The sequence below is a fragment of the Crocodylus porosus genome, unplaced genomic scaffold (assembly GCF_001723895.1).
Source record: "Crocodylus porosus isolate Cpor-Errol unplaced genomic scaffold, CroPor_comp1, whole genome shotgun sequence".
Taxonomy (NCBI): domain Eukaryota; kingdom Metazoa; phylum Chordata; order Crocodylia; family Crocodylidae; genus Crocodylus; species Crocodylus porosus.
The window spans coordinates 127,559-153,214 of record NW_017728934.1 but is presented as its reverse complement, the minus strand read 5'-3'; the positions used below and the strand labels follow the sequence as shown (position 1 = coordinate 153,214).

Here is a 25,656-nt window from a genome sequence, read left to right as displayed (position 1 = left end):
GTGTAACGCGCCGCAGAATAAGATGCACTCTGGGTGCTTCTGCATGTTCGTTAATGCACTATCCTTACTGCGCATGGAGTTTAGTATCTGTAATTGCAGGTACTACCTTAATGCACCATAGTCCGTGCTACTGTGCATCAGCGCCCATGCACAGTTTTTTTGGTGACACTACTGCGCAGTCGACAAATTGTCCTGCTCGTTAGCACAGATTTTGCCCGCTGTGCTCACGTGCAGTAGAATTAGTCTTCTGCGCTCGAAGCGGCTTGCGTGATGTGCCCACTTTGTTTTTGAAAGGGTTAATGAGAAAAGGATGTGTGCTTCAAGCCCTTTGAAATAGGAGGCGCAGAAGGGTCGGTGCGAACCCTCAGCGTTCCTCCGAGGGGACGGCTCGTCCGGCTGGTGGATAACAGGGATTTTGGTCGCGTGTAGATCATAAACTTGCAAGCAGAGGAGTTTCAGTTTTAGGGAATGAAGGAGCCTTCTTTGAGGCTCAGGATCCTTACAACTAAGCTTGATGCTGAGCATCTCACTTGGTGGCCGTGAGATTGGTCCAAAATGACCCAGTTCCTCTCTTGAGGCTGGCGGTGGCATTACTTGCACCTCTTGGCTCTAATTAGTCAAAAGGCTAACACTGTCACGCACGCCTTTGTCACCTTCCTGCTTGCCTCTTATAACCAGCACTGCTGTAGTGGTGTTGCTCTAAAGTTTACAGATGCAGAACACAGCTCGGCTTGAGCGAGACACCTTTAGGCACATATTTGCAGTGCTCGCGCCTCTGCTCTGCTTGGGTTTATTCCAGCATGTTAGTAGGGAATCTTTTAGGCCCTGAATTGTCTGGGGGCTGTTTGCTTGAGACTACCTTTTCCTCCCTTGGAGCAGATGAGCCTTCCAAGTATAGCAATTCTCTCAGCTGTGTGCATTTCCTGGCACGGCCCATGGACTGGTAATGGCGTAATGCTTGATTTGCAGCGATGGAACAGGAGGGCTTGAGACCAGGGTAGCTTTAAGCAGTTGTATTAGGTGGAAGATATTTTAGCAGGGATAGGTCAGGGGCACAGAAGTACAAAGGATCTTGAAGTGGTCAGGAGGTCACATTGGTTCTTCAGGCCGGTTTTCATTGTTGCTGTGCCTCACCAGTCAGCCAGTATGAGAAACTCCCAGATGCCAGCAGGACTCAGTGGGCAAACAGAAAGACATAGCCTTGTCTCCCTGCATGAGCTGAAGTCCTTTTCTTTCCTCTTCTAGCAGGTCTCGGCTCTGGTCTCCCATAGGAAGGAACGGTCTTGTCTGCATGCTGCCCGTTGATCGCTTTTCCTTTCTTGCCCAGAGGAAGAACTTTCCCCTAAGTTTCCTCATTTGCTTTTCTGAAGTATTTCATATCGTTTCTGCCTGGAGGCCTTCAATTAGGCGCCATCGGGAAATGTGGACCCACGGATGTCTGAATTTCACCGTATATGTGTTTTGCCAGGTGCCGAGTTTATGAAAGGAGACCATGACAACCGATGAAGCTACGAAGAGCGAAGGAGATGCCCAAACGGCTGCTCTTGTTGAACAAGGGGAGGATATCACACCCAATCAAGATCGAGGCGTTCTCAAGGTGAGGCCGTCGGAGAAGCAGTGATGCATTTAGATGGCTGCTCTCCTAATGTGATGGAGCTGAAGCATGCCCACATCTGTTAAGTGTCTGAATATTAGTGGCCTGGGTTGTCCTACTACTTCCAACACAATAAGACTGGTGTTTTCAAAGCCATCTTACGATTCTGAATGCCCAGGCCCCTGCCAAAATTGGAGGACCAATGGCACTGAGCTCAAAACGGTGTACAGATAATCAACCTTCTCTCTGACTTGCCCTGCTGTGTTGTACCTAATCCGATTTTTAGCAGAGCGTCCACACAGCATTTTTGTACGTGACTCATAGCAATTAGATATACTGGAAAAAAGCACATTACTTGGGTCATCTAGTCTACTATGCAGTCCCCTTTTCCTTCCGAAAGCCAATTTGGGATGGTTCTGCTGTATACTAGTGCGCAGTCCTCTCTTGTTGAATGTCATTTTTCCCCAGTGGTATCTACTCCCCCTTTCACCCCGCCCTTGGCTTAAGAACTGCTTTTTTCCAGACGGTAGCATACAAAGAGCCTTGACCAGAAGTGAGTGATTTCCATTTCATTTTTTACCCCGCGACTGTGTCATTACATGGACAGCAAGTAAATATTATTTTATTGACTTTTAGTTTCCTAAATGTTGAAGCATGTAGCGATTTCTGTGTTGAGTCCTGAGAAACCTATATATGACGGAGACAACCAGTGCTTTTTTGTTTTTCCAAAACGGTTACAACAACAGAGCAATACTATGACAACTTAAGCTTCTCCCTCTTTAGACTATCATGATAGCCAGCTGGAAGACGGCATTGATCGGGTGATCTAATTATCAAAGTTACTGAAATAGGCATGTCAGTTGGGGGCAGAATCTGCATCCTTGGGTAACCATGGAAACTGCTATAAAATGTGCTGGAGGTTCAGAGTTGGCCGGAAAAAAAATCTGTCCTTATGACTCCCTGGGCAAGCTCAACGATCCTACTTTAACTGCTGCGTCAGCACTACTTACTGCATTGAAAAGATGCATGGGAAAACCAGGATTATGCTCCTGTGCTTTGAATGTAATACCTGTTGGCTTTTATGCCATGTTTAAAGGGCTTGTTCTGCGGGGCTGGGTGGGTGGAAGGGAAAAGGAGTAGCTGCTTTGGGCAGCTGGAGCAGTCGTTAGGATGAGGCTTGTGTACCAGCACCATATTATGTTACCAACAATTAAGGTTTTCGTTAAAAGTGTCCTGAGCTGTTGCAAAACCAGCTGTGCTAGCAGGATTTAGCTGCAGGCCGATGCCTGGCTGTCGGCACTTGGCTGAAGTTGAAGAGCCTTGGAAGCTGATCGCTTGAAGCAGCCCGTTCATTGATAACAGCTCCTACCATCTTCATCCTAGTCGTTCATGTTTCTCCTAGATTGTGAAGAGAAAGGGAAACGAGGATGCGTCCCCCATGATTGGAGACAAAGTTTATGTCCACTACAAAGGAAAGCTGGCAAATGGGAAAAAATTTGACTCCAGCCGGGACAGGAATGAGCCATTTATCTTCAGTCTGGGGAAAGGTAAGGAGCGGAGCAGGAACAGAGACTCGGGGGACCAAAGTGGATTTACTTGGGTTCAGGGCACTTAGCTTGTACGTCACCCTGTTGTCAGAGATGGCTGAAGTTGAAATCCCGGTTCTGCTGCCAGCGTGGTTTGACTGGGGCAAGCTGGCCGCCTTGTCCTTCTCCTTCAGCTGTTGAGCCTATTTCAAATTTTCAAGTGTTTCCTTTTTTTTTTTTTTTTTTTTTGCTCACTCAACTTGGGGCAACAATGAAAAACATTGTGGTTTTCAGAGATGAAACTCTCTAGCAGCTTTCATCAAGTCAGCCACTTTTATTTGTAGTCAGCATCTCTGCATCAGTGACTAAGTCCTTTAAAATAAAGCTCATTCTCGAAAGCTTGGCCTTCAGCGTATGTTCACGTATAGCTCCATTGTTGGCAGAACTTATATTTCCTTCCCTTCTAATTCGATAGGCTGCTTTACCCCTTCCTGATCCTTGCATAGTTACGGCTTGTTGCAAAACATTTTAAAATGGGCTGTGCGTTGGTTGTGACGGGGTTTGATTTGCCAGGATTTCTTGCAGTTTAGGAAACTTTGTGGCATCCAGCTGGACTCGTACTAACTGATGAAGTCTCTCGTACAAAAGGTTTAGACTTCCTGTGGTCAGACAGATGTCACTAATAATTAAAAAAAAGTGAGGGAAATCCGTGTGCTTTTGCTGACTTTCAAATATCAAGACCTAATTTCTAAACAGAGTGCTTGTTTTTTCAGAGCTCCTAATGGCTGTCAGCAGATCTTGAAGGTAGTTTGTTCTGGGCGTCCCACTGCCTCCTGATTGCACTTAGACAAATGAAATTCAACCTTCCCTTTGCTCTGTGTCCTGTTGGGAACAAAGGAGATTTGTTTTGGAGACATGTGGCTTTCATTAAAAATACGGCTTGCTCAATTTAAGGACTCTGTTTACGAAGGGCCACTCTTATTAGCGCTAAGGCTGCGTGCCTTTTTATGGCTCTTTACATTTATAGAATGGAAACCTTTGCTTCTCTAATGGCTCGCAGCTCCAGCCCTTCTCAACTCCACTTTCCACTGACCCTTTCCCAGACTCAGAATAGTGACGGTTCTGTAAAGCTGTCTGTATAACTTGGGGCGCTGGGGTGCTAGAGGAGCGGCTTGGTGACATGGTCCTTCTCTGCTGTTACTGCAGGTCCCCTGGTTTGTCCGTCTCTGATTGTAAGAGTGCCTGTCTTGCAAGTTCATTTGCAGACGGTGTGCAGCCGCCCTCTGTGGCTGCCGGGCTGTAATCTTTCTCCACCAGTGTGGAGGAGGTCATAGACCAGGGGTGGGTAATTATTTCAGGCGGAGGGCCGCTTACTGAGATGTGGCAAGCCATCGAGGGCCACATGACAGGCAGCCAGGGGCAGATAAATATTAATTTTCTAAATTTTTTAGGGGCCCTGCGGGCTGGATACAACAGCCTGGCGAGCCACATCTGGCCCACGGGCCGCATTTTTGCCCACCCCGTCATAGGGAATCTCCAAATTGATGTGCATGAATGACCGTGCTGCTTAAATCCTCACGGCATGTCCTGCAGAGCATGACACTCCAAGTGTAAGGACTTGCACTTGAGTATGATGGACTCTGTATGGTGGTTCAACTACTGACGCTTTTGGTAATGGCTTAATGACAACAGGCAGGACAAAATGGATGAATACAGCAAAGTATAACATGGACCGCGTTTCAGGTTTGCTTTATCCAAGTTGTGATGTACATCATTCCCTTATATTAAAGTATGACCTTCTTCTAGGCCAGGTAATCAAGGCTTGGGATATCGGTGTTGCCACCATGAAGAAAGGAGAGATCTGCCACTTGCTGTGTAAACCAGAGTATGCATATGGCTCAGCTGGTAGCACCCCGAAAATCCCCTCCAATGCAACTCTCTTTTTTGAGGCAAGTATGTGGGAGGATGTTGGTGTGGGACTGGAGGGCTGGAGAGGAGGATGCCCTGCTCCCCACCCTGCCTTGTGACTTGCCATTGAAATCTAGTTCAACAAGCAGCTTGGACTTTTGAAAGGTTTTCCGACATCTCCAGGGACTTGTGCCAAGGCTTTCTCAGAAATGCATGTCTGAGCTGGAGAGCCTGTGCCCAAACAGCAGCTGAAGCTGCAAAACCTAGGAAAGAGGTCTCGCGGGGCAGCACGAGGGAAGCAGACGGGGCAGACACAGAATGGACTTTCTCAACAATTCAAGAAGTGGAAATAAAAGTTCAAAAATATACTGGGGAAATTGCAGCTCAGCAACATTTTCACGTTATAAAAATCCATTAACACCCATGAGCCACATGAAAACGAGTGTTGGCTGTCCAGAGCCTGCTCTGTGCCAAACTGTGTGCTGTGGATGTGTTCATTTGGCAGAAGCTTTCAAATAAAAGCCTTGGTGCAAATCGCAACAGCAGAAATAGATCTTCAGTCAATTAAGGTTCAGATCCTCCCAGCTCTGGCTGCAGGCCCTTTCCTTGGAGATCCGTGGACCTCAGTGTGGTAGCTTTGCTGTCAGCAAACTGTGGTACAAAGCCTGGTCCGTCTTTTGGGCAACTTGCACAGTGCCTCCCACCACTGTGTTGTGTCCTCCCCTTGCAAGATGAATAACTCCTAGTGTTATTTTTGACTTCATGTTACTTTTCAGGTATTGGGCATGTTCCAGTTTTTAATAAATTGAACCTATTATGCCATGGCTTAGAACTGGCTTTCATGGGATTCTTTTGCCCGTCAGCTGAAAGGAGACGGGATTATTTGGGTTTCCAGCTCTGGAAGCAACTGCTGCTTTGTCTTTTTTTTCCCTCTGTTTCTCAAAAGGGAAATTCCTTCTAAAGGTCTTTTTATACCCCCCATCCCTTTTCTTTTTCCTCCAGATTGAGCTACTCGATTTCAAAGGGGAAGACTTATTTGAGGATGGAGGGATCATTCGGAGAATCAAAAAGAAAGGGGAAGGATACTCTAATCCAAATGAAGGAGCCACTGTAGAAAGTGAGTAGTGACCTGCCTGGGGAGCAAACAATTGCATTTTTCCTGTTCCTAATGACAGAGCAGCCTGGCTGGGTTTTTTTGAGGGATGCTGGGGTTTACTGACTGATCCAGGTCACTGGCTCAGAAGGGTTTACGGGAAGACCTTAAATAGAGGGAATAGCCAGCTGTTGATGGAACTGCCATTTGGGTATAACCCAGACTTCCCGAGTTGCATTGGCTTTAAATTCTGGCACTGATGGCAAACCGACTCTGACGCCTGCAAGGGAGAGAGTCCTCCTTAGTTTACCAGTCCAGAAATGTCAAGGGAAATGATAAAACTTAGATACTATGTGGGTTTAATCTCCTTGGCTATCTTTTAAATATTTACCAATCTTCTGTTTGCTGCACGAAAGACTGCTGTATTGCAGTTGCAATGAGAAATAGCATATTGGCTACTGTGCAGCTGCAAACACTGAGTTTTTTCCTGTGCATAACTGATTAAAATCTTAACCTTTTTTGGCCTCAATGAGGCAGCCCACCTTGCTTGAAATGTATTACCTCTGTCTTCCAATTTTTATAGTCATTTTCAGTGCATCCGTGACAAATTGTGGCCTTTTCTTTCCCTTTCATTGTCCTCCAGATACTGCCACTAACTTTTGATTGCCCTTAAGTGGTGGAAGTAGACTAAAGAAAAGGGTCTGCCGAAGTCAATAGTGTAGTATGGGTTTTACTGAAGGAAGAATTTGGCCCCACAGTGTTGAGCAAATCCCATTCAGATTTCTTTTAGTGCGTTTTCCACAAATACAGTTGATGTGAGGTTGGTCACGCTGCTGAAGGAATATTTCACATCAGTGAGGGGGAACCAAGTTGGTTTTTTGTTCTTTTTTTTAATTAAGAAAGAACAATTCAATCACAGAATGAGAGAGAGCCATGTTAGGGAAATGTTAGCCATTTAAATAGCTTAGTTATACAAGGGGTTTGGAATTAGCTGGTCATACTTCTCATTTCAGTGCTATCCCATCCGAGAGCTTATGAGCCTTGCTTGGGGAAGAGACATTGATCTGAATTATTAAGTCAAAATTGCTTGTAAAAACCACTGATTCAAATGGTTCGTTCTTTTAACGGAGCTGCAGTTTTTAGAGACCGAGTCTTCAGGCTTTGCTAATTGGACTGAAATGTTTTGAACGGTGATTGTATGCATTGAGACGGGCTGGGAGTAAAAGTTTCCAACTTTTTTTACTGCACCTCAGGACTGTTTCAAAAATCAGAGTAGACAACGGTCCTAATTCCTGCGTTGCTTTTGTTACTGATTTTTGACTTCATTGAAAGGGGCTGTTATGGTTGTGTGCTTGTGAAATTTGTGGCTTCATAAAGAAAATTGTGCAGCTGATTACACAGTAACAAGTAGAACAGAGTAGTGTCCTCATTGGACAGGCGATGAAATAGTTTGATTTATCTGAGTGGTGGCTGAGCTGGGAAAATGTAAAAGAGTGTTTTTTTCTACTTTGAAGGAACCTAAAGCAGGAGCCAAAAGGCTTATCAGAGCTAGAGCGCTCTCTGATGTCTTGTGATTCTGAATCCTATTTTTACCTATTTAAAATGAGCATTTTCTTCAACAAGTTCAATACATGAAAACACAGGGTCAGAGCAGTGGAGAGGGAGGCCTTTTGGACAGTCGCATGTGACTCTTGCAGCCTGCCTAGGGACAGAGATCAAGAACCATTTGCCAACCCCATTTCCAGTGCTTGTCTTAGGCCAGCAGCCTAGGTACCAATGCAGCCTTCAGTTTCTTTCTGGTCTACCTACTTGTCCGAGATCTTAGGGGATCTTTGAGCGTGCAGCACTGATATGGGATGGCGCCTTTCAAACCTGGCAGCCTTTTAAACAGCATTTTGGCTGCTCCTGTGCTTTTACATATATCTATAAAACTATGCTTTATATATAAAATTATGCTATACATAGATGCTTATATAAGATAGATATATCTATATTTCTATCTTTCTATCAATAGACATATAGATCTATCTGTATGCGTGTGTATGTTTGTATATGTGTGTGTATAGATGTGTGTGTGTGTATGTGTGTGTGTATAGATAGATATATATATGTGTGTGTGTATGTGTGTGTGTATAGATATATATATGTGTGTGTGTGTATGTGTGTGTGTGTATATGTGTGTGTGTGTGTGTGTATAGATATATATATGTGTGTGTGTGTATATGTGTGTGTGTGTGTGTATATATGTGTGTGTGTGTGTGTGTGTAGATGTAGATGTGCGTGTGTATGTAGATGTGTGTGTGTATGAAGGCCTGCCCACCTCTGAGTGCACCATTCTCAAGACTCCAAGTCAAGCACAAGGTAATGGGAACAGGCCTTTGACTTGACATTAAAGTAGCATCTGGAAACCAAAGGAGCAGCAATGATGTATCCTAACAAGGTATTTTGAAGCCAGACGGGTGGTAAAATCTAGCAGCTACATTTTTACTCTTAGAGAATCCCCATTCAGCTCTCCTAAACCAGAGCATTAACTCAGGAAATAGTACAAAGGTGACTGACATCACTGCTATAAATGGACCGGGAGAAAATGTGCACTTACCAGAGCTAACCTCTCTGAGCTGGATTTTTGAAGGCTGTATTATTGGTTTGAGTTTTATAGGTTGTAATTTGCAGTTTTGCTTCCTAAAACACAGGCTGCCGTAGAATCCTTGCATTCCAGCTTTTGTTACAGCCTTTTCTTCATTTTAATCTGAGTACAAATTGCTGTCAGCACATCAAGTTCATGTGCCAGCCACATTCAGAACACAGTGTTCTGCGCTCTGCAAAACAAAATCGCTCTAGGCACTGCGAGAACAATAAGTCAGCGCTGCAGCTGAAGTGATGTTCTGCAGCCTGGCTGGGGTTTCTTGCTGTGTAATCCAAGTGTAACCGTATCCAAACGATCTGCTTTAGATAGCACTTAAATGCACTTGGAAAATGGAACAGTTGACTTTCCCCCATTGTCGTGAGTTTTACACGCAATTAAAACTGAATAAAATGACTCTGCTTGGGGGAGGGGAGTGTTAAAACTCTTGTATCCTAACTCGTGGGTGAAGGGTGGAACTGGAAGTCTCATGCCACATGTATTCTGATTATAAAGCTTTTTCAGCTCAGATCAAAAGTATATCGCACCCCCATCCTCCCTGCAGTCCTGCAGCTATTCTGGTAAAAGCAAGGATTTGGGAACTAGGGCATTCCTTTCAGTACTTGAACTTTCCCTCTAACATAAAGCATGAAGCTGCAGTAACTAGGACAGGGGCGGGCAGTTATTTTGGGTGGAGGGCCGCTTACTGAGTTTTGGCAAGCCATCGAGGCCGCATGACAGGCAGCCAGGGGCAGATAAATATTAATTTTCTAAATTTTTTAGGGGCCCTGCGGGCTGGATAGAATGGCCTGGCAGGCCGCATCTGGCCCACGGGCCGCATTTTGCCCACCCCTGAACTAGGAGCTTCCCCCTCCATCCTGTTTTCACCTATTGATCCCTTCTTTGTATGTACAGCACCAAAGCTTGGTGATTTGTAGATGTAAAGCAGGCTGGGTCTTTGGTCCATGGCAAGCGGTGGGTAAAGAAGTAGGAGGGAGACTTGCATGTCACTGTACAGTTGTGACATCACTGGATTTTGGGTTCAATATTCTGCTTTGCTGCTTATAAATAAGTTAGCTGGCAGAGGGGGAGACCATGAGGATGATATAGGTCAGCATTGGAATAACTGAACTTTTACAACCATTCATTCCTCTTTCATTTCACTCTGTATAAAGTTGCAGCTGGGTAAGCCAAGAGTTGACAGATTTCCTGAAGTTCTCTTGCAGCGCTCAAATCCCTGTTGCGTGTCACCAGCAGCTTGTCCCCTTGCTCTAATTAATTGGGAGCTAGACTGTTGTACATTGCTGACTTCTAGTTTTTGGACAGAAATGTTGGTGTAAGATGTGCCATGAAGGGTTTTGATAATGCCAGAACAGCTTTTGACTGTCTTCCCTGTACAGTGTGACTTGGTAGAAGGGTGTTTCTGGGGAGGAAGAAGGTGAACTTCCAACCAGAATTGGGGCCCACAGTCACTTGTCGTATTCAGGGAGAAGCTGTGTCTGCCTGACCCAAGGAAAGTAAATTTTCCTATTCGTTATCTCCCAATGCAGACTACATGTTGTTCTGTCTTCCTCTAAAATAATAGACCCCTAAATGTTTCTAAGACACCCTTGCCATGTTACCTTGGTGCTACAGTCTGGCTGCATTTTGTGTAAATTGTGAATGAGTTGAAACCCTTTGTAAACTGTTGTGGTCCTTAGAGCCTCCAGACTTTACAAATCCAGGTAACATTTTTTTTTTAAGCACATTTGTGATCTTTCAGATTTTGGTATAAATAAGAGCGCAGAGCATATCTAGGATGAGCAGGGGTTTCATGCTTTTCCATAGTGTCTGGGTCCTTACAGGTCTATCACTCCACACCAGGGGCAGGCAATTATTTTGGGCGGAGGGCCGCTTACTGAGTTTTGGCAAGCCGTCGAGGGCTGCATGACAGGCAGCCGGGGCAGATTAATATTAATTTTCTAAATTTTGGGGGACCCCATGGGCCAGGTAGAATGGCCGGGTGGGCCGCATCTGGCCCGCGGGCTGCATTTTGCCCACTCCTGCTCCACACTCAGCTACTAAATGGAGACAGCTTTTCTCCCGGGCTTTACTACTTTTGCAGAATATTTTTTATTTTCAACTTTTGTACTGCAAATAAATTAAGACCCAGTCTTCCCCAGACTACTGCAAAGTGAAGCCTACAATGCTTGTGCAGCTATACTAGGCAAACCCTGGTCTTCAGTGGCTGCAGGGCTTTTGGCATGCTTTTGGAAACCTTGGAAAGATAGTCCTGGTAGGCAACAGACATTTAAAACACTTGGGAGGTTGCTTACAAGAGGTTATTCTTCATTTGCAAATAATTTATGCTATGGAAACAGGACATAGGTTGTGTCCTGAAGCAGCAATACCCACAGGACATGATAAGTAAGGAAGGACACTTCTTTAGAAACACAGCCAGAAGCATCAGGTGGCAAATGTGCTTGTACCTGCTATTGTCTTCTGTGACCGTATTTATGTCACCGTCCCAAAATAGACCTGAGTTGTTATTGCTTAAAGATTAAAAATGTTTATCTTGTACTTCAGGCTCTTAGCAGGAAGGGCCATGTCCCTGGTGTCTGAAGTATAGGACAAGCTTATAGCTTTATATAGAGACTTTCTAATCACGATGAAACTGAGTGCCAACAAACTGTATGGAGTTGCAGTTAGTGCTAGTACATTTTAGGACGAGAGGAGTGTGGTAGTCATTGCATTTTTCCGTTGTCCAGTCCTTAGACTGTAGGTGCATTTTTAGCATCGCTGGACTAAAGTATCTTTGGTATCGCTTGTTTTCGAACCCTTCGTCTAACCCTCGTCTCTCTACGAAGGGCTAATTCTGCATGACTGCGTAGTGTCAAGGAAGTCTGTAAGTGTCTGCTTAAGCCTTAGGCTGCTTTAAAGGAGCAGGTTAGGATAAACTCGGCCAAGTAACATCAAGCAGTTAGGCTGAGGGAAATAAAATTTGAGGAACTGGTAACAGGCAAGGCAGCGTCATAGGCAAGAGAAGTATAGGACTAGGGTAAAGGTAACGACAGGGCCCAAGAACAGGGAAGTGAGAGGATTTAGGCTCTGGTCTGACTCACAACATGATCAAATAGAAGATCTGCTTTTGATATCGGCATTAAAACGGCTTCCGTCCTCTTAACTTCGGTTTGAACAGACAGTCCCACCTGCAGCTGTTCCCTAACCCTGCCTCTTTAGCCTTGAAAAACGTGGGACAGATCTTTTCCCCGTCAGGCTGGCCACCCATTAGTGAGCTGCATATTTCAGAGCTTGACGAGTTTAGAGATGACCATGCCCCTGTTTTGTTCTTCTTGTCATTTTTCTTTGTTTTAGGTTTCTAACCCTTTGATTATTTTGTAATTTTTAGGTTATTTGATCACTTGTCAGTGTTTCAGGTTTATGATCATTTTGTTAGTTGTAGCCTTTTCAAAGTCTTTGACCATTGTCATTGTTTGTAACTATTTTTCCCATCATCTGTTTAATAATATGTAACCATGTCCTTTGTCCAGGCTCAACAGTATCTTATTGGTTATCATTGTAATAATGCAAGTTTTTACCTAGTTCTGTATTTACTTACTGAGCTTACAAAGTTTTATTAAAGTTTTCTTGCGATCACTCTTTTAGGTTGCTTAATTTTGTTGGGACAGGTCTCTTGGCACTATCTTGGTCCCTCTGGCCATATCTAGGGATTGATCCCTAGCCCACCCCTTCAGCAAGACTGGGGATGCACCTTGGAGACTAATCATATCTGAGAACTTGATCAGGGCCCTCAGACAGGTCTTCTCAAGTTGGCTAAATCCAGAGGCAAAATGCACGCCTAAATTCTTCAAACAGCTCAGTTACCATGTGCAGGGAGTAATTTAGATACACTTGCTTTGGCACCTAACTGCTGTATCATTACTGCACTGGAAAAATAGGAGCCAGGATGTCTTGATTGATGGAGCTCTGCTTGGCCCTTAAATGTGTACTTTCTTCCATCCCAATAGTCCATCTGGAAGGATTTTATGGTGACAGAAAGTTCGACTCCAGAGATGTAAAGTTCGTTGTCGGAGAAGGGGAAGACCATGACATTCCAATCGGAATTGATAAAGCTCTGGAGAAAATGCAGCGGGGAGAGCACTGTATCTTGTACCTCGGACCACGGTAAGAAACTTTCCTTTCCTTTCCTTTCCACTAGTTGTGCATTATGCTTGGAGACTGCTTATCGCAGTCTGAAAGAGAAGAGAGACAGTCACCAGAAAGACTTGGTCTTTATTATTATTCTGTATTATTCTGTATCATTAAGTATTATTCTGTTTGGTGTTTACATACTTCACATACTTTTGGAGTCTCCTCCCTTGCTTGCTCCAAGGGCCTTATGGCCGAGGGCAAGCAAAACTTGGAGGCATCTGAACCCCACGCCTCCGGGCTTGGGCCGGCAAGTAGGGCGCCCACCAAAGGTTTAGGAAACATCTGAAGCCCCAGGTGCGGGTGGAGGATGTTTGCCGGTAGTAGGGCCACTTGCAGTTCTGGACTCTCGGATTTGGAATCAGTTTTGGCTAATTTGGCCTCGGATACAAATACAAAAACAAAAAAGCTGAGATTCTTTCTCTGTGTTACAATTAATCTCTTGGCAGTCTTGAAATGGCACGTGTGGGCCTGCATTTTTTGGCAGACCAGTAATGACCCAGGACACCTGGGTTTTCGGTGCTCATCACATATGGCACTAACATTTTTAGAAAACAGGTGTGCAGGGCTTCTGAAAATCAAGGTCCTTCAGTAGTGTCTCAGTTTGGGAGCCCAGAAATTGAAGCGGTAAAAATAACTAACCACAACTGAAAGCTTAGACCAGTGTCTTTAGACCAGTGATTCTCAAGCAAGGTGGTGCGGTACCCTGGGGTGTCTTGACATCCTTTCAAAGGTGTGCCGCACAATGTTAGCACTGTCAGGCATGCAAGCATGATTTACAAGATAAACCCAGAGATTTCAAATAGATACCTGTAGTGTTAAAAACATTCTGACCTGTTGTGGCCTGTCTGAGTGCTTTGCTATAGAAAAATTGGTTTATTATTTTTCTGTAGTCAAAAAACGAGTGAAAACGAAGAGCTGGCATTTTCCAAAGGGTTTCTTGAGTCAGACAAGGGGTGCCTTGAGTCTAAAAAGGTCGAGAACCACTGCTTTAGACCAATTTAAAAGTCATAAAATGGAAGAGTGTATTACGCAGAGCTGGTGGAAAAGGAAACTTCTGTTACATAGCATCCTCTCTAAAGTTCCCCACCCTTTGGCTCTCCATCGGTGCAGCCACCCAGACATGTAAACTGATATTTTCAGTGTCCAGAAATTTTGAGAAGGGGATTGTTGCACCGTTGTGAAAAACGGTTTATCTGCCTGTTGGATACATTCTCTATTCTACTTCAGCTTGCTTATGCTGTTCATAAAACCTGTGTCTCAATCACAGGATTAAGGAAAGCTGAGCTGTGAAAAACTGCTCTTGGTCAGATATCTAAAACCTGTAACAATGGCAGGAAATGCATCCGTCACTATTTGTGAAAACGGCTGCTTGTATCAGATGCTTTTTTTTTTAGCCATCTTACATCTCCCACAAATTACCCACAAGGGCTGATGACAGCAATATCCACACGTAGCCCAAATCGTTCTAAGTTAGATTATACCTTCACTTCGTCCTTATGGAGTAAAACAGTCCTCTCCTGGCACAGCCAAGCAATTTGAGGGAACAGGGAAGATCTAGTTACCTGTCTAAATGCAGGGGAAAATGCCAAACTCTGGTTCCAAGGAATAGGTGCCTAAAATAGAAAATTTAGGTCCTTATCTTTTACATAACATGATGTTCAGAGGTGCAGAGAAACATCTGCAGAGAGTGTATCCTGTCTGACGGCTGCGGGAATACTATTGAATCCAGTCCCATTTCTAAAACCGACATTGCCACAGACGAGATGCTTGGCACGGTCTTCCCTGACTCTGCATCTAGTTGGTCTCCAGGGTCCGGCGTGCAGCTTCCGACTTCTGTCGCCTTGTGAGCGTGAATATTCAGCGTGCTGAGTGGATCGGACGATGCCCTTTCCTCTGAAGCTTTGTTATTGTGTTCTGTTGCAGGTATGGTTTTGGTGAGGCAGGGAAGCCTAAGTTTGGCATCGAGGCAAATGCTGAGCTTGCGTATGAAGTTACACTTAAAAGGTTCGAAAAGGTGAGACTTGCACTTCTTCCGACTGGCACGAGGCGCTTCTAGAAACTCCAGGAAACTGCCCCAAACTGAAAAATGTTCAGCACTTTGTCTCTGGCATGATCGTAACGCAGCCCTGCTAAAGCAGATACATCAACAAAGATCTCTGTGTTCTTAATTTGTTCTTGTGTGTCCGTTTGTTGTATTGTTTTGGATGGGGTCCAAGGCTGGTTCCCTTATTTGTTACTAGGCTTGTTCCTTTTGTACTTTTTTCTGGGCTGTACACAAAAAGGTTCGTGTCCTGCCAAATTGCTTTGAAAGGAGGGCAGGGCTGGCCTGCTGAACAGGCTGTGCCCTCTTCGGGAGCTTGGAAAATGTGCCCGTGTTTGTACAGTGCTGTTGAAGAACAAGATGTACGTGGGGCGGAGCTGGCACAGCAAGGCTCCATCATGAGACGCCGGGGAGAGGAAGGCTCCTGCGGCACGGGTACCTGACCCCTTATCTTGGGGTGAGCTAGGGTGTGAACTTGAGCAGGTCACCTGAGCTGCAATAAAAGCAGTAAAACTTCTCTGTTTACCACCGGGGAATAGTGTGATCCAGGCTGTACCACGGGGTAGCTAATGTCAAAGAATCGTAGCAAATGAGGGTTGAAGGGACCTCAGGAGATCGCGTCTAGTCCAACCCCCTGCTCCAAGCAGAACCAGCCCCAACTACAGCATCCCAGCCAAAGCTTTGTCTAGCTGTGGTTAAAAACCTCCAAGGATGGAGAGTCCACAACCTCTCTGGGTAACCTGTCCCAGTGCTTTACTACCCTCCTCATAAGAGGCTTTTGGGGTTTGTTTCCTAATATCCAGCCTAAACTTCCCTTGCTACAGTTTGAAACCTTTGCTCGTTCATGGCTGTTAGGGGCTGTAAGGGACCTTACAGATCATCAGGTCCAGCCCCTCTGCACTTGGGCAGGAAAGACTGATGGGATCAAATGATGGGTGTCAAGACGCTTTTTGAAGACTGCCAGGGTGGATGGCTGTACCTTTCTGTTATCTGCCTGTAAGTTCACACCCTAGCTTCCCTCACCGTAACTTGTCTGTGTAGCTTACCCCGGTGACTTGCTCCCTTCCCCTTTCTCTTAACTTTGGTGACAGCAGAATCGTAGCCTTCCCGCAGATGTGGGGGGAGGTCATGGGCCCAGCCCTCTCCCTGTTCCCCGTGGAGTTGCATCCGTGCCACAACTCTGCTTCCTGGTGCTTGCTTTTCAGCGGGGTTTTGAGCATGTGGGCTTAGCATGGACTGGCCTAGGTAACCAGTTGTCCTCTGACTTAATCCTGGATGCAGAGTGATGCTTTGCAACACTCAGCACTGACCAGCTGAGCCAGTCAAGGCAGTACCGTAGAAAGCTATACAGGTCTGTGTGCCGGACATGAAAGATTTAATAGATTTTATAGATTTTAGGATTGTAAGGGACCGATGTGATCATCGAGTCCAACCCCGTGCCCTGGGCAGGAGAGAGTGCTGGGGTCAGATGGCGCCAGCCAGGTGTTATGACCCCAGCCAGGTGTTACAGGTTCCAGCATCATTCATTTTCTGGGTTTATTCCCTTTTTTTGAAAATTCCCAACAGCAGATGCAGCTGCTAGGTGGATATATTTATCTTAAAGCCCCTTTCTTGCCCTTCTGTCCTCTCCTGCTGCTTCCCCTAGGGGAGGAAAGCCACTTTCTAGTGACACTAGAGGACAAATTCCTTTGGATAATGGAATGGCAAGCATGGGAATGGCAGAGAATGGGCTGAAGCATTAAGCCTTGAAGCTGGTATGTTTAGAAATCTGGGAATCTGTAAAAGTTGATATTTGTTTTTGGGACAAGGGGCACTGTAAGACATCATGAACTCCAGCTGATATTGTTTCCTATCCTGTCTTCTAACAGTTGCTTTGAAAATGTTTGTACTTAGGCCAAAGAGTCCTGGGAGATGGACACCAAAGAGAAACTCGAGCAAGCTGCCATTGTCAAAGAGAAAGGGACAGTGTATTTCAAGGTTTGTAAAACTGCAGCATAAATGAGTTGCCAAGAACTGAACCATGCCTGCAGGCACACACATTTTTTTTAATTGCTTGTGGACTCTTCAGAGAAACAACTTAAAATATTCCTGGACGGGCATAAATATTAAATATTATTAATTAAATATTAAAATATTCCTGGACGGGCATTTACGCAGTCCCCAATAGTTTTAGCTTCAGGCAACAAAAATGTTGCCCTGCTCTTGTTGTTCCTTCCCTACAAGTAACTACCAGGCTTTGGTACAAACTTGGCTTTCCCTGCTTGGACTGATCCGGATGAGCATCTGGCAGCGGACTGTCCTTCTCTGGTAGGCTGAGCTAGTAATAAGGAGGTATCCCTGGAAAGAGGCCACTTCATTTAGCACGGCCTGTCTTTTGGGGCATTATGTGGAGCCTTATGTCTTCTAAAGTTCTTACATCTAACGCCTCCTTTACACGGTATGTATTTAATCTATGGACTTCGTTGCCAAAAGATCTGAAGGCCAAGAATTTAGCAAGATTGAAAATGGGATTAAACATTAATGTGGGCAGTGAAACATCCACAGTTTTATACATGACCTGGATAAAAATAGTAAGGATTATAAACCTTCCTGTTTCAGCGTACAAAACCAACACTGAAGGATATTGATCAAAAAAACCAAACCTTCCCCTGTAGGCCAGTTAAACCAAATTGTCTGTTCTGAGGTTTCTTGCTCCTTCCTTTGACGTATCTGCTGGAGACCGTCAGAGAAGGGACTCTGGGCTGGGCTGAGATAACACTCCTGTAGTTCCACATAATAAACAGCTTTATTGAGAGAGAGAGAGATGTGCAGTATGCTTTTTAAGTTAAATTACTTCAATACCAGGGTAGTGGCTTCATTTCAAAATATATCTAACCTTACAGACTCTGATTACTTTGTTGAGGAGACAGTGGGTGGTGAAAAGAGGTTTTAGTCTGCAGACTTTATCCTGTATGCTGGAAATGACTTGTTACAGATAAGGTGCGCTGGTGGTTTGATTGATATGCCGCCCTTCCCAACAAAGGGTCATTTTAAATGTGGTTTAGTGATTTGATGGCGTTTTAATGAAGTTAACCAAAGGAAGGACACTTAATTTCTTGCTTTGAGTGTGATTCTTGCTTCACAGTTTCACATTTGAAGCTGTTTGTTTCTGAACCAAGTTGATGTCCAGTGGTCAGTCTCGTTCCGCTGCCTTGGAGTCTGTTCCAGCAGTCTCCTCTTCAGTGGTGATGCTGTTGAACCATGGATAGTCGTTGCACCCTGGTTTTGCAGGTCCATCAGTGAAAGTGCATAATATGCATCTGATTCATACAGTGGCTATTCTGCCATGCTGGGTTTGACTTGAAATCATCCTACTACCCTCTTTGCTTCAAGGGGAGTGTTGCCTTGGGACCCAGAAAAGAGAGAGGTGGGATTTCAAAGGGAATCGCTGCCTCTCACTTCATGTTGAGCTTAATTCCACCTGCAGACCCTGGGGTGCTTGGCTGTCAAGGTGTCTAGCACTCCTGGCACCGATGCAAGTAGGGAATAAAAAGGCCCTGACTCCCCCAACCCCACCAGCCCACGTGCTCAGCACTTGCAGCTCCAGTTAAGATCCACTGGCTCTATGGGTGATTTGACACCTCTAAAATGACCTCCCTCATTTTTTATGGGAAACACTGGAGGCTGTCCAATTGCAAACTGTTTTAAGACCGTTTCAGGAGCAAATCTGCTTTCATTTGACAACTAACATTCCTTTTGTCTGATTTTCTTTGCTTCATCCCAGGAAGGCAAGTACATGCAGGCGGTGATTCAGTATGGGAAGATCGTGTCCTGGTTAGAAATGGAGTATGGCTTATCAGAAAGGGAATCTAAAGCTTCTGAATCCTTCTTGCTGGCAGCCTTCCTCAACCTGGCCATGTGCTATCTGAAGCTGCGGGAGTATACCAAAGCTGTTGAGTGCTGTGATAAGGTAAAGTCCATCTGAACACATGGGCTGGAATAGGTTTATCTTCTGTTACCTCTCCCTTTTTCTTTCCCCTCCCTTGCATCAAATTTCGGTACATACCAGAGGCAGTTTCAAAACCTTATTGCAAGTTTAATCTCCCCTCTGAATTTCCTGTGCTTGGTGGTTTGAGAACTGAGTCTAAACTCTCTTTGAATGTGTTTGTCTTTTGCAGGGCAGTAACACACTGCATAGCTTTTCAGAGAGTAGTGGGATGGTCCTGGATATTTTACATTTCAAACAAAATTAAAAGCAGTATCCAACAAGAATTTGTTCAATTAAAACGTGAACTCAAGAATCCATTTGGCTTCCTGCGTGTTCAGAAGCTGGTGTTTTATTAAAAACCTCTCCCGAAATAACAACTGCGCCATGTCTGCTTGGTAGTTATAATATACAAAATGGTGTACCTAGGTTAAAGAGATTACTCTATTCGGGAAGATAAAGAAAACCCATGTAGACGTCCTCTGCACCTACAGCATTAGTGATATTTTAAGTTAGCTAATATACTTCAAAATCTCAGCACTGTGATGAAATATATTCATTCTAGCAGGTGCTCTGTCCTTGATGTGATATTCTGTTGCTAATCATTTAGGATCAAAAGCTGAAAGGAGCAGGAAATATTTACAATATTCTGCTCTTCGATATAGTGTGCACAGCAATCGGGCTTTTTAGATCAAAACACCCAGAATTTGGAAGAACACTGTGCAAATTTGCTCCCAGCCAGTGTCTATACATGTACAGTTAATTTTACTACCTGTATTTACAGGTAGTAGCTAACTGTGCAGTAGACTAGCTACTGCATAGTAAATTGTATGCACTTGTTAACAGCAAAAGCTGAGAGTAGCAGGAAATATTTACAGTATTCTGCTCTTCAATATAGTGTGCACAGCAATCAGCCTCTTTAGATCGAAACACCCAGAATTTGGAAGAGCACTGTGTAGATCCAGACAAATTTTCCTTGCTAAGTGTGGCTTTTTGTGGTTCCAATGGTGAAAATGAAGCGTTGCCAACACACGCAAAAAGCTAGCAGAGTTTGTGTGCGACTGTGCCTGGCTGTGTCGTATTGTATGCCCTTCTGCGCTGCAGAATGCATAGATCGTGTAACTTAGTTTTCTCATGGTGCCTGCACAGGAGAAGCTTTTTATCTCCGTGTTTGTTATCTCTCCTTTTGTAAAGATTTTACAGGGTCCAGGGTTGTTAACGGCTGCAGAATTTAAAGTCTCTTCAGCATGTTCAACTCTTAAGATGTGCCTAGCTGAAATTTGGAGCCAGAGGTAGTACTCTGTCGGCATGTCTACATGTGCTATGAATGCTTACTGCGCAGTAAAATACTGTGCAATAAGCCTTCCCTGGAAGCACATCTACACATGCTCCCTGTTGGAAGCAAACCTTCTCCCCATGGCAGCAGCATGGTCCAGGGCTGCTCCTACCTTGCTCTGCTCCCTGATGTGGGGTCCTGATGTGCACGGGGCTGGGAGACAGCTACCACTGCAGAGCTCTCCCAGCCCCATGCACATGAGGACAAGCCCCATTCCCAGCAGGGCTTCCCCATGAAGCTGGGGGATGGCTGGGAACTATCCTGTTTTAGGTCAGCTCCCTGCATGCCAGGCAGGGAAATCCCTGAGCAGCCGAGGGGTGGCCTGGAGCTGCCCCAGAAGCAGGACAGCTCCCAGCCAGCCCCTGGCTGGGCAGGGAAGCAGAAAGCTAACCTGTCCTGGCTTTGCTGAGCGCCTGGCTCCTGGGAGGAGCAGTGCCAGGGTGGCAAAGAGCTACCCCGTCCGTGTGCTACTCAGGTCTTGGCTGCAGCGGGGAGCCAAGTGCTGAGCAGCACCAGGACCAAGGGAGTTCCCCGTTCCCTGTGGCCCCCTGACGTTGGAGCAAATTCGGTCCCGGGCAGTGTCTATACATGTGCTCCTGCACAGTATCTACCGTAGTTAGTTTTACTACCTCTGTTTACTGTCAGCTGTGCAGTAGACTAATTTACTGTGTGGTAAATTGTATACACTTGTAGATTGTGACACTTTCCTGCGCAGTAAATTAGTCTACTGTGCAGCAAAGAGTCTTGTGTAGACACACTCTGTATCCACAGAGTTATGTACTGCATATATACAGGCTCTGAGTTCCGGAGCCAGATCCTGCAGCTGGATCCATGTGGTTAGACTTCCCCACCTTCCTTTCCCACCAAATCCCCCGCAAAGACGTCACTGAGTGTCAGCACAGGTGCAAGAGTTTGTTTGCTCTGTTTCAACCTGGATCTGGCTATAGGTACTGGCCTCTGTCTGTCGGCAGTGTTCTTCTCCTCTTATTGGAGTGTCTGCATATGTATAAGCAGATCGGGTGTGTAGGCAGCACTGAAGGCATAAATGTAACAGAGAAATCAGGTTGAAGATAATGTAACCCAGGAGCCAGAATGTGGAAAGCTTATTTTGTGTTTCTGCACAAAAAAAAAACCTGTTAGGCTTTAGTATCAAGAGCCTTTCAGGCTTGATCTATGGTATAAGCTAGTCATTGTAACTGGAACAATAAAACAAAGAAGTTTAAAGCTTTGCATATCTTGTATGTAATAATTTCCAGACATACAGACAGTCTTGCTATAATTAGACAATTCTACCAGGAATACATAAATCCAAGTCAACAAGAGGTAACTTTTAGAAAGCAAGCTTAGTGCACCTACCTCAAGAAGACTGAGAAAGCAGGGAGACAGACATGCTGCCAAGGATGTAAGTCCTTAGCTACCTGGGTTCTGTTAATGTTACATGCTCCTGAGTTTGGAGGCTAAGTACTTGACTCAGTTTTGCATTTGTGGGCTTGTCTCTGCCTACTACTTTCAGTGGTTTGTGTGTGTGTGCACATAAATATTTCAGCATCTAAAGTACATTATATGACTTGCCAACCAGGCTTAGAGACCAGTAACATTTTGTAGGGCAAGCTAAGAACACTCTAGAGATTTCAAGCCTCTCCTTTTGTCCCAGTTTCATCATACTTGACGGGGCTATAAAACTCACAGCTCTTCTGAAGGAGAGACATTAACAGAGCCTCTAGCATTGTACAGGACCAGCACAAGGAGCTGCTAATTGGCTGTATGACCTCAGTGTTATGGGGCTCTTTTTCAGAAAAGTCCAGTTTTGTGCGGGGGAGAGTCAGGCTTTGAGTTGTGGTGGAAATATTTGTCCCTTTATTATGATCTTAATTACATGAGGTATAAAAGGGAATTGACTCTAATGAGGTCAAGCGGAGTGAAACAGTGAGAGCAGAGCTGATTGCTCCATCTTACCGAAGAATAGCATGGAACTGAGCTTTTGTTGTTTCAGAGCCGAACAGACTGGTATTGTCATTCTTTTGTGTGGCCTTCCAATGGCATACCACTGTCTGCAAAACCATTGCGCACTGCCACGGAGATCTGCTATAAATGGTGGCTGGGACACATTTTTGCAAGTCATTCCCTACAGCACAGTCCTTACGTGTATTAACAAGAATACCTCGGGGTGCTGCCTCAGGGATGCTCTCAAAGCTTTGCTAATGTGGGAACATATGTTTGCAGGCATTAGGACTGGATCAGGACAACGAGAAAGGTTTGTACAGGAGAGGTGAAGCCAGACTACTAATGAACGAATTTGAACTGGCAAAATGCGACTTTCAAAGAGTGCTGGAAGTGAACCCGCAAAACAAGGCTGCCAAGTCGCAGATCACAGTCTGTCAAAAGAAGACAAAGGAACACAATGAGCGTGACCGAAGAATATATGCCAACATGTTCAAGAAGTTTGCAGAGAGAGATGCAAAGGTTTGTATTATGTTGGCACTTGGAGCGCATCCATTGCGACCTTCTACCAGACTCCAGCTGAAGGGTTCTCAGTAGACTTGCGTATGGTGAAAGGCTTCAGATTTAATAGCCCTGCAGACTGAGTGTCTCTACCTAGACAAGAAGTTGTTCATGAAGGGATAGTTGACTAATGAAAGCACAGCTTTTTCCTGGAGGAACCAACTCTGTAGAAGCCTGGTATTTTTCATGGCTCATTCATTGTTGGATTTCTTTGCTTTAAGACTACTACCACAAAGGTTTAGTTGTTAAGACTATTTGCAGTGTAGACCCATGACAGCTGGGAATGAGTTTGGAACAAGGATTGAATTTTGTACTTTCTAGCTGAAAACTGTAGCCTGCTTCTGTCGCTGCTGACCCAGGGTGGGTCTGTGATGGCATTCAGTCCTCTGGGTGGGCCTGAGATGTTTGATGGAAATTCATAGTAGGGACCTCCTTGATGGTCAGCACATGCCTTGCAGCAGAAGATACCATTCCCTTTTAACTGTGGTAGAGATGTTGCATTCTTCAAACAACAGGCTATGAATTCACCTAAACAAGCATCTAGTGCAGACTGTACTCAAACAAGAGAGAATAGAGAAGCCAAGAAACCAATTTGTGCATCTCCTTTAAATTATAGCGGCACAGCTAGCACCTGGCAATAAATCTGTTATTAAATATGTTGCAACATCCAGCAGAGCTAAGGATCAAAGACTAGTTGAGCCTATTGTTTGAGATGCAAAAATGAAGTTGCTTTAGCCAGCTGAGCTGCTCAAGGAGGAATAGGGCTCTTCTGCTTTTTTAGGATTGGATTGAGGTATGTGAGTACGGGCAACAGCTCCGAGGGGTTTTTACCTTCTGTGCCCCCACACAGCCATTTCGATAACACTTTTTTTTGTGATGGTACCAAGTGTCCATCAGGGAGAGTGTAGGTTCCAGGTTCTACCTTTTCATGAACTAGTGGAGGAGGTGCTAACAGAGCCCTCTCTTATTCACCTAGGCTTCCTTAGCCAAGAGGAGTGGAGCGAGTATAATCTTCACTAATGCTCAGAGCCAAGAAAGCAGAAATTTGCAGTGTGAGTGGGCTTTATGACTGCCCTGAGCATTGCAGCCAACTACTGCTACATCTTAGGGGAAAAACTTACTCTAGGAGAGAGGAGTTTTATGTTGAATTTGCAGTATCTGTTAATACTGGAGCTCTGGGAATCCTCGGATTCACTGTGACTTGATTTTTCTGCTTGTATCTCAGCTAACCGACTGTGGTTTATTTGCTGTTGTACAGGAGGAAGCTAGCAGAAATCCAGGAGAGAAAGATGTGGAGAAAGCAACTTCTGAAAAGAGGCTAAAAACTCCCATGAGTGAAGGCAAAGAGCCTGAAGAGCATGTATGATGGGAAAAGAAGGTGGGAAGGAGACCTTCCTGAACTCAGCCTGCACCGAAACAGGTTTCTGCAGAACTCAGGACTCGCCAATGTTTTATTGTAAAGCTTGTTACAGTTTGTGTGATCGTGGAAGCAAAATGCCTCGCAAAGTCCAACAAAACCAGCCCTGCTGCTATGAGCATGCTCAGCAGTGGAGCACAAGAAGAGGGACAGTGTGGGACCACTCTGAGTGGAACAAATAGCTTTTAAAAAGGAAAAAAAAAAAAATCAGACTCTTGGCTCTAGGAAAGTTTCCTGAGACGGCTTGATCCAGCTCATTTCAGTTCACATCAACTTGCCACGCGATGTCCAGGGTCCTCTTAAATGAGTTAGAATGTAGGAGCTGTCGGTTGTACAATTCAGTATTGCATTTGGTTGTACTGTAGTAGGACCACGCAGGCCTAGGTTTAAAAAAAAAAAAATTGACTAAAGTGCTGCCGGCTCAAGGTATAGCACTGTATCTACTAGAACAAAGTGCAAAGCAGTGTGCCATGGTTTCAGTGAACAGCAGTGTTATGGACTCTAAAGCCAGAAGCAGAGAGGTGATTTCTCACATAACTTCTTCCTTCTCTTTCACTCCAGTGCAAACTTTCAATAGTTTTCTGTAGCACAGCCTAGCGTCTCTGGGAGCTGAACAGTCTAGATCGTGTAATAAGTGAATGCTTACTGGTAATGTTCTGCAAGACTGGGCTTTTTTTGGGCTGGTTTTACCTCTTGAAGGCTTCTTGGATCTGCTTCCAGACGTGTTTATAATGTTAAGATGGTCATTGGAATTAAAAAGTACTGCATTTCATCACGACTTTCCCATTTCCTTTTAGGAAATTGTTAAAATGTTTTGTTTTGTTTTTTTACTGGTGCTGCTGCCGTTACGTTTTGCATCACTTCTGTTATAACTCCTCTCTCTCTCTCTCTCTCTCTCTCTGTCTTAGGGAATTATAATTTGGCTTTAAAAGGGTGTTTCATTTCGGGGAGGCTCTTTACATTTTTAAAAGTTGTACTACAGTTTTGTTTTGTTCAGTGCAAAAGACTGTTTTCAGAAGCTGCTCTTATCATTTCAGCCCACGGCCCACAACCTGTTTATTTTTAAAAAATGGAGTTTACCAGCTTATTAGGGGTCTATGCAAAAAAAAAAAAAAAAAGAAGAAAAGTAAGCAGATGAACTATTGTGGTTAGGTCTCTTACTATATAGTACCATGATTCGTAGGTCAACAATTTATGTATCTTCTATCCAGCACCCACTCAGGCTACTATGGTGGGAGCTGTGTTTCTGTATTAACTTACAAAGCACAGAAATGCATTGTGAATGACCGGGAATACAGTCTCAGCATACAGCATTTTGAGTGAAGCCTACTACATCATTGCTTCAACCCTAAAGGGACATTGTCACTACCTTTTTAAAAACAGCTTTTAAATTCTTTTTACTCCTCCATGGTTTGTAATACCCCTTTTGAAGCTTGAAAATAAATCTTTTTCTATCAGCTT

General features: G+C 44.6%; 1 protein-coding gene across 1 annotated transcript in view; it reads left to right on the top strand.

Moving 5' to 3' along the window:
* Positions 1-25,652, top strand: part of FKBP5 (FK506 binding protein 5) — a 27,937-nt gene extending 2,285 nt beyond the window's left edge. The window contains exons 2-11 of the mRNA XM_019546210.1: positions 1,469-1,597; positions 2,997-3,141; positions 4,927-5,069; positions 6,031-6,145; positions 12,752-12,908; positions 14,859-14,949; positions 16,870-16,953; positions 18,740-18,925; positions 22,500-22,739; positions 24,037-25,652. Of these exons, the coding sequence (XP_019401755.1) occupies positions 1,493-1,597; positions 2,997-3,141; positions 4,927-5,069; positions 6,031-6,145; positions 12,752-12,908; positions 14,859-14,949; positions 16,870-16,953; positions 18,740-18,925; positions 22,500-22,739; positions 24,037-24,144 (1,374 nt within the window). The 5' untranslated portion in view covers positions 1,469-1,492 and the 3' untranslated portion in view covers positions 24,145-25,652. The remainder of the gene's footprint in view (positions 1-1,468; positions 1,598-2,996; positions 3,142-4,926; positions 5,070-6,030; positions 6,146-12,751; positions 12,909-14,858; positions 14,950-16,869; positions 16,954-18,739; positions 18,926-22,499; positions 22,740-24,036) is intronic.
* Positions 25,653-25,656: the final 4 nt, after the last annotated feature.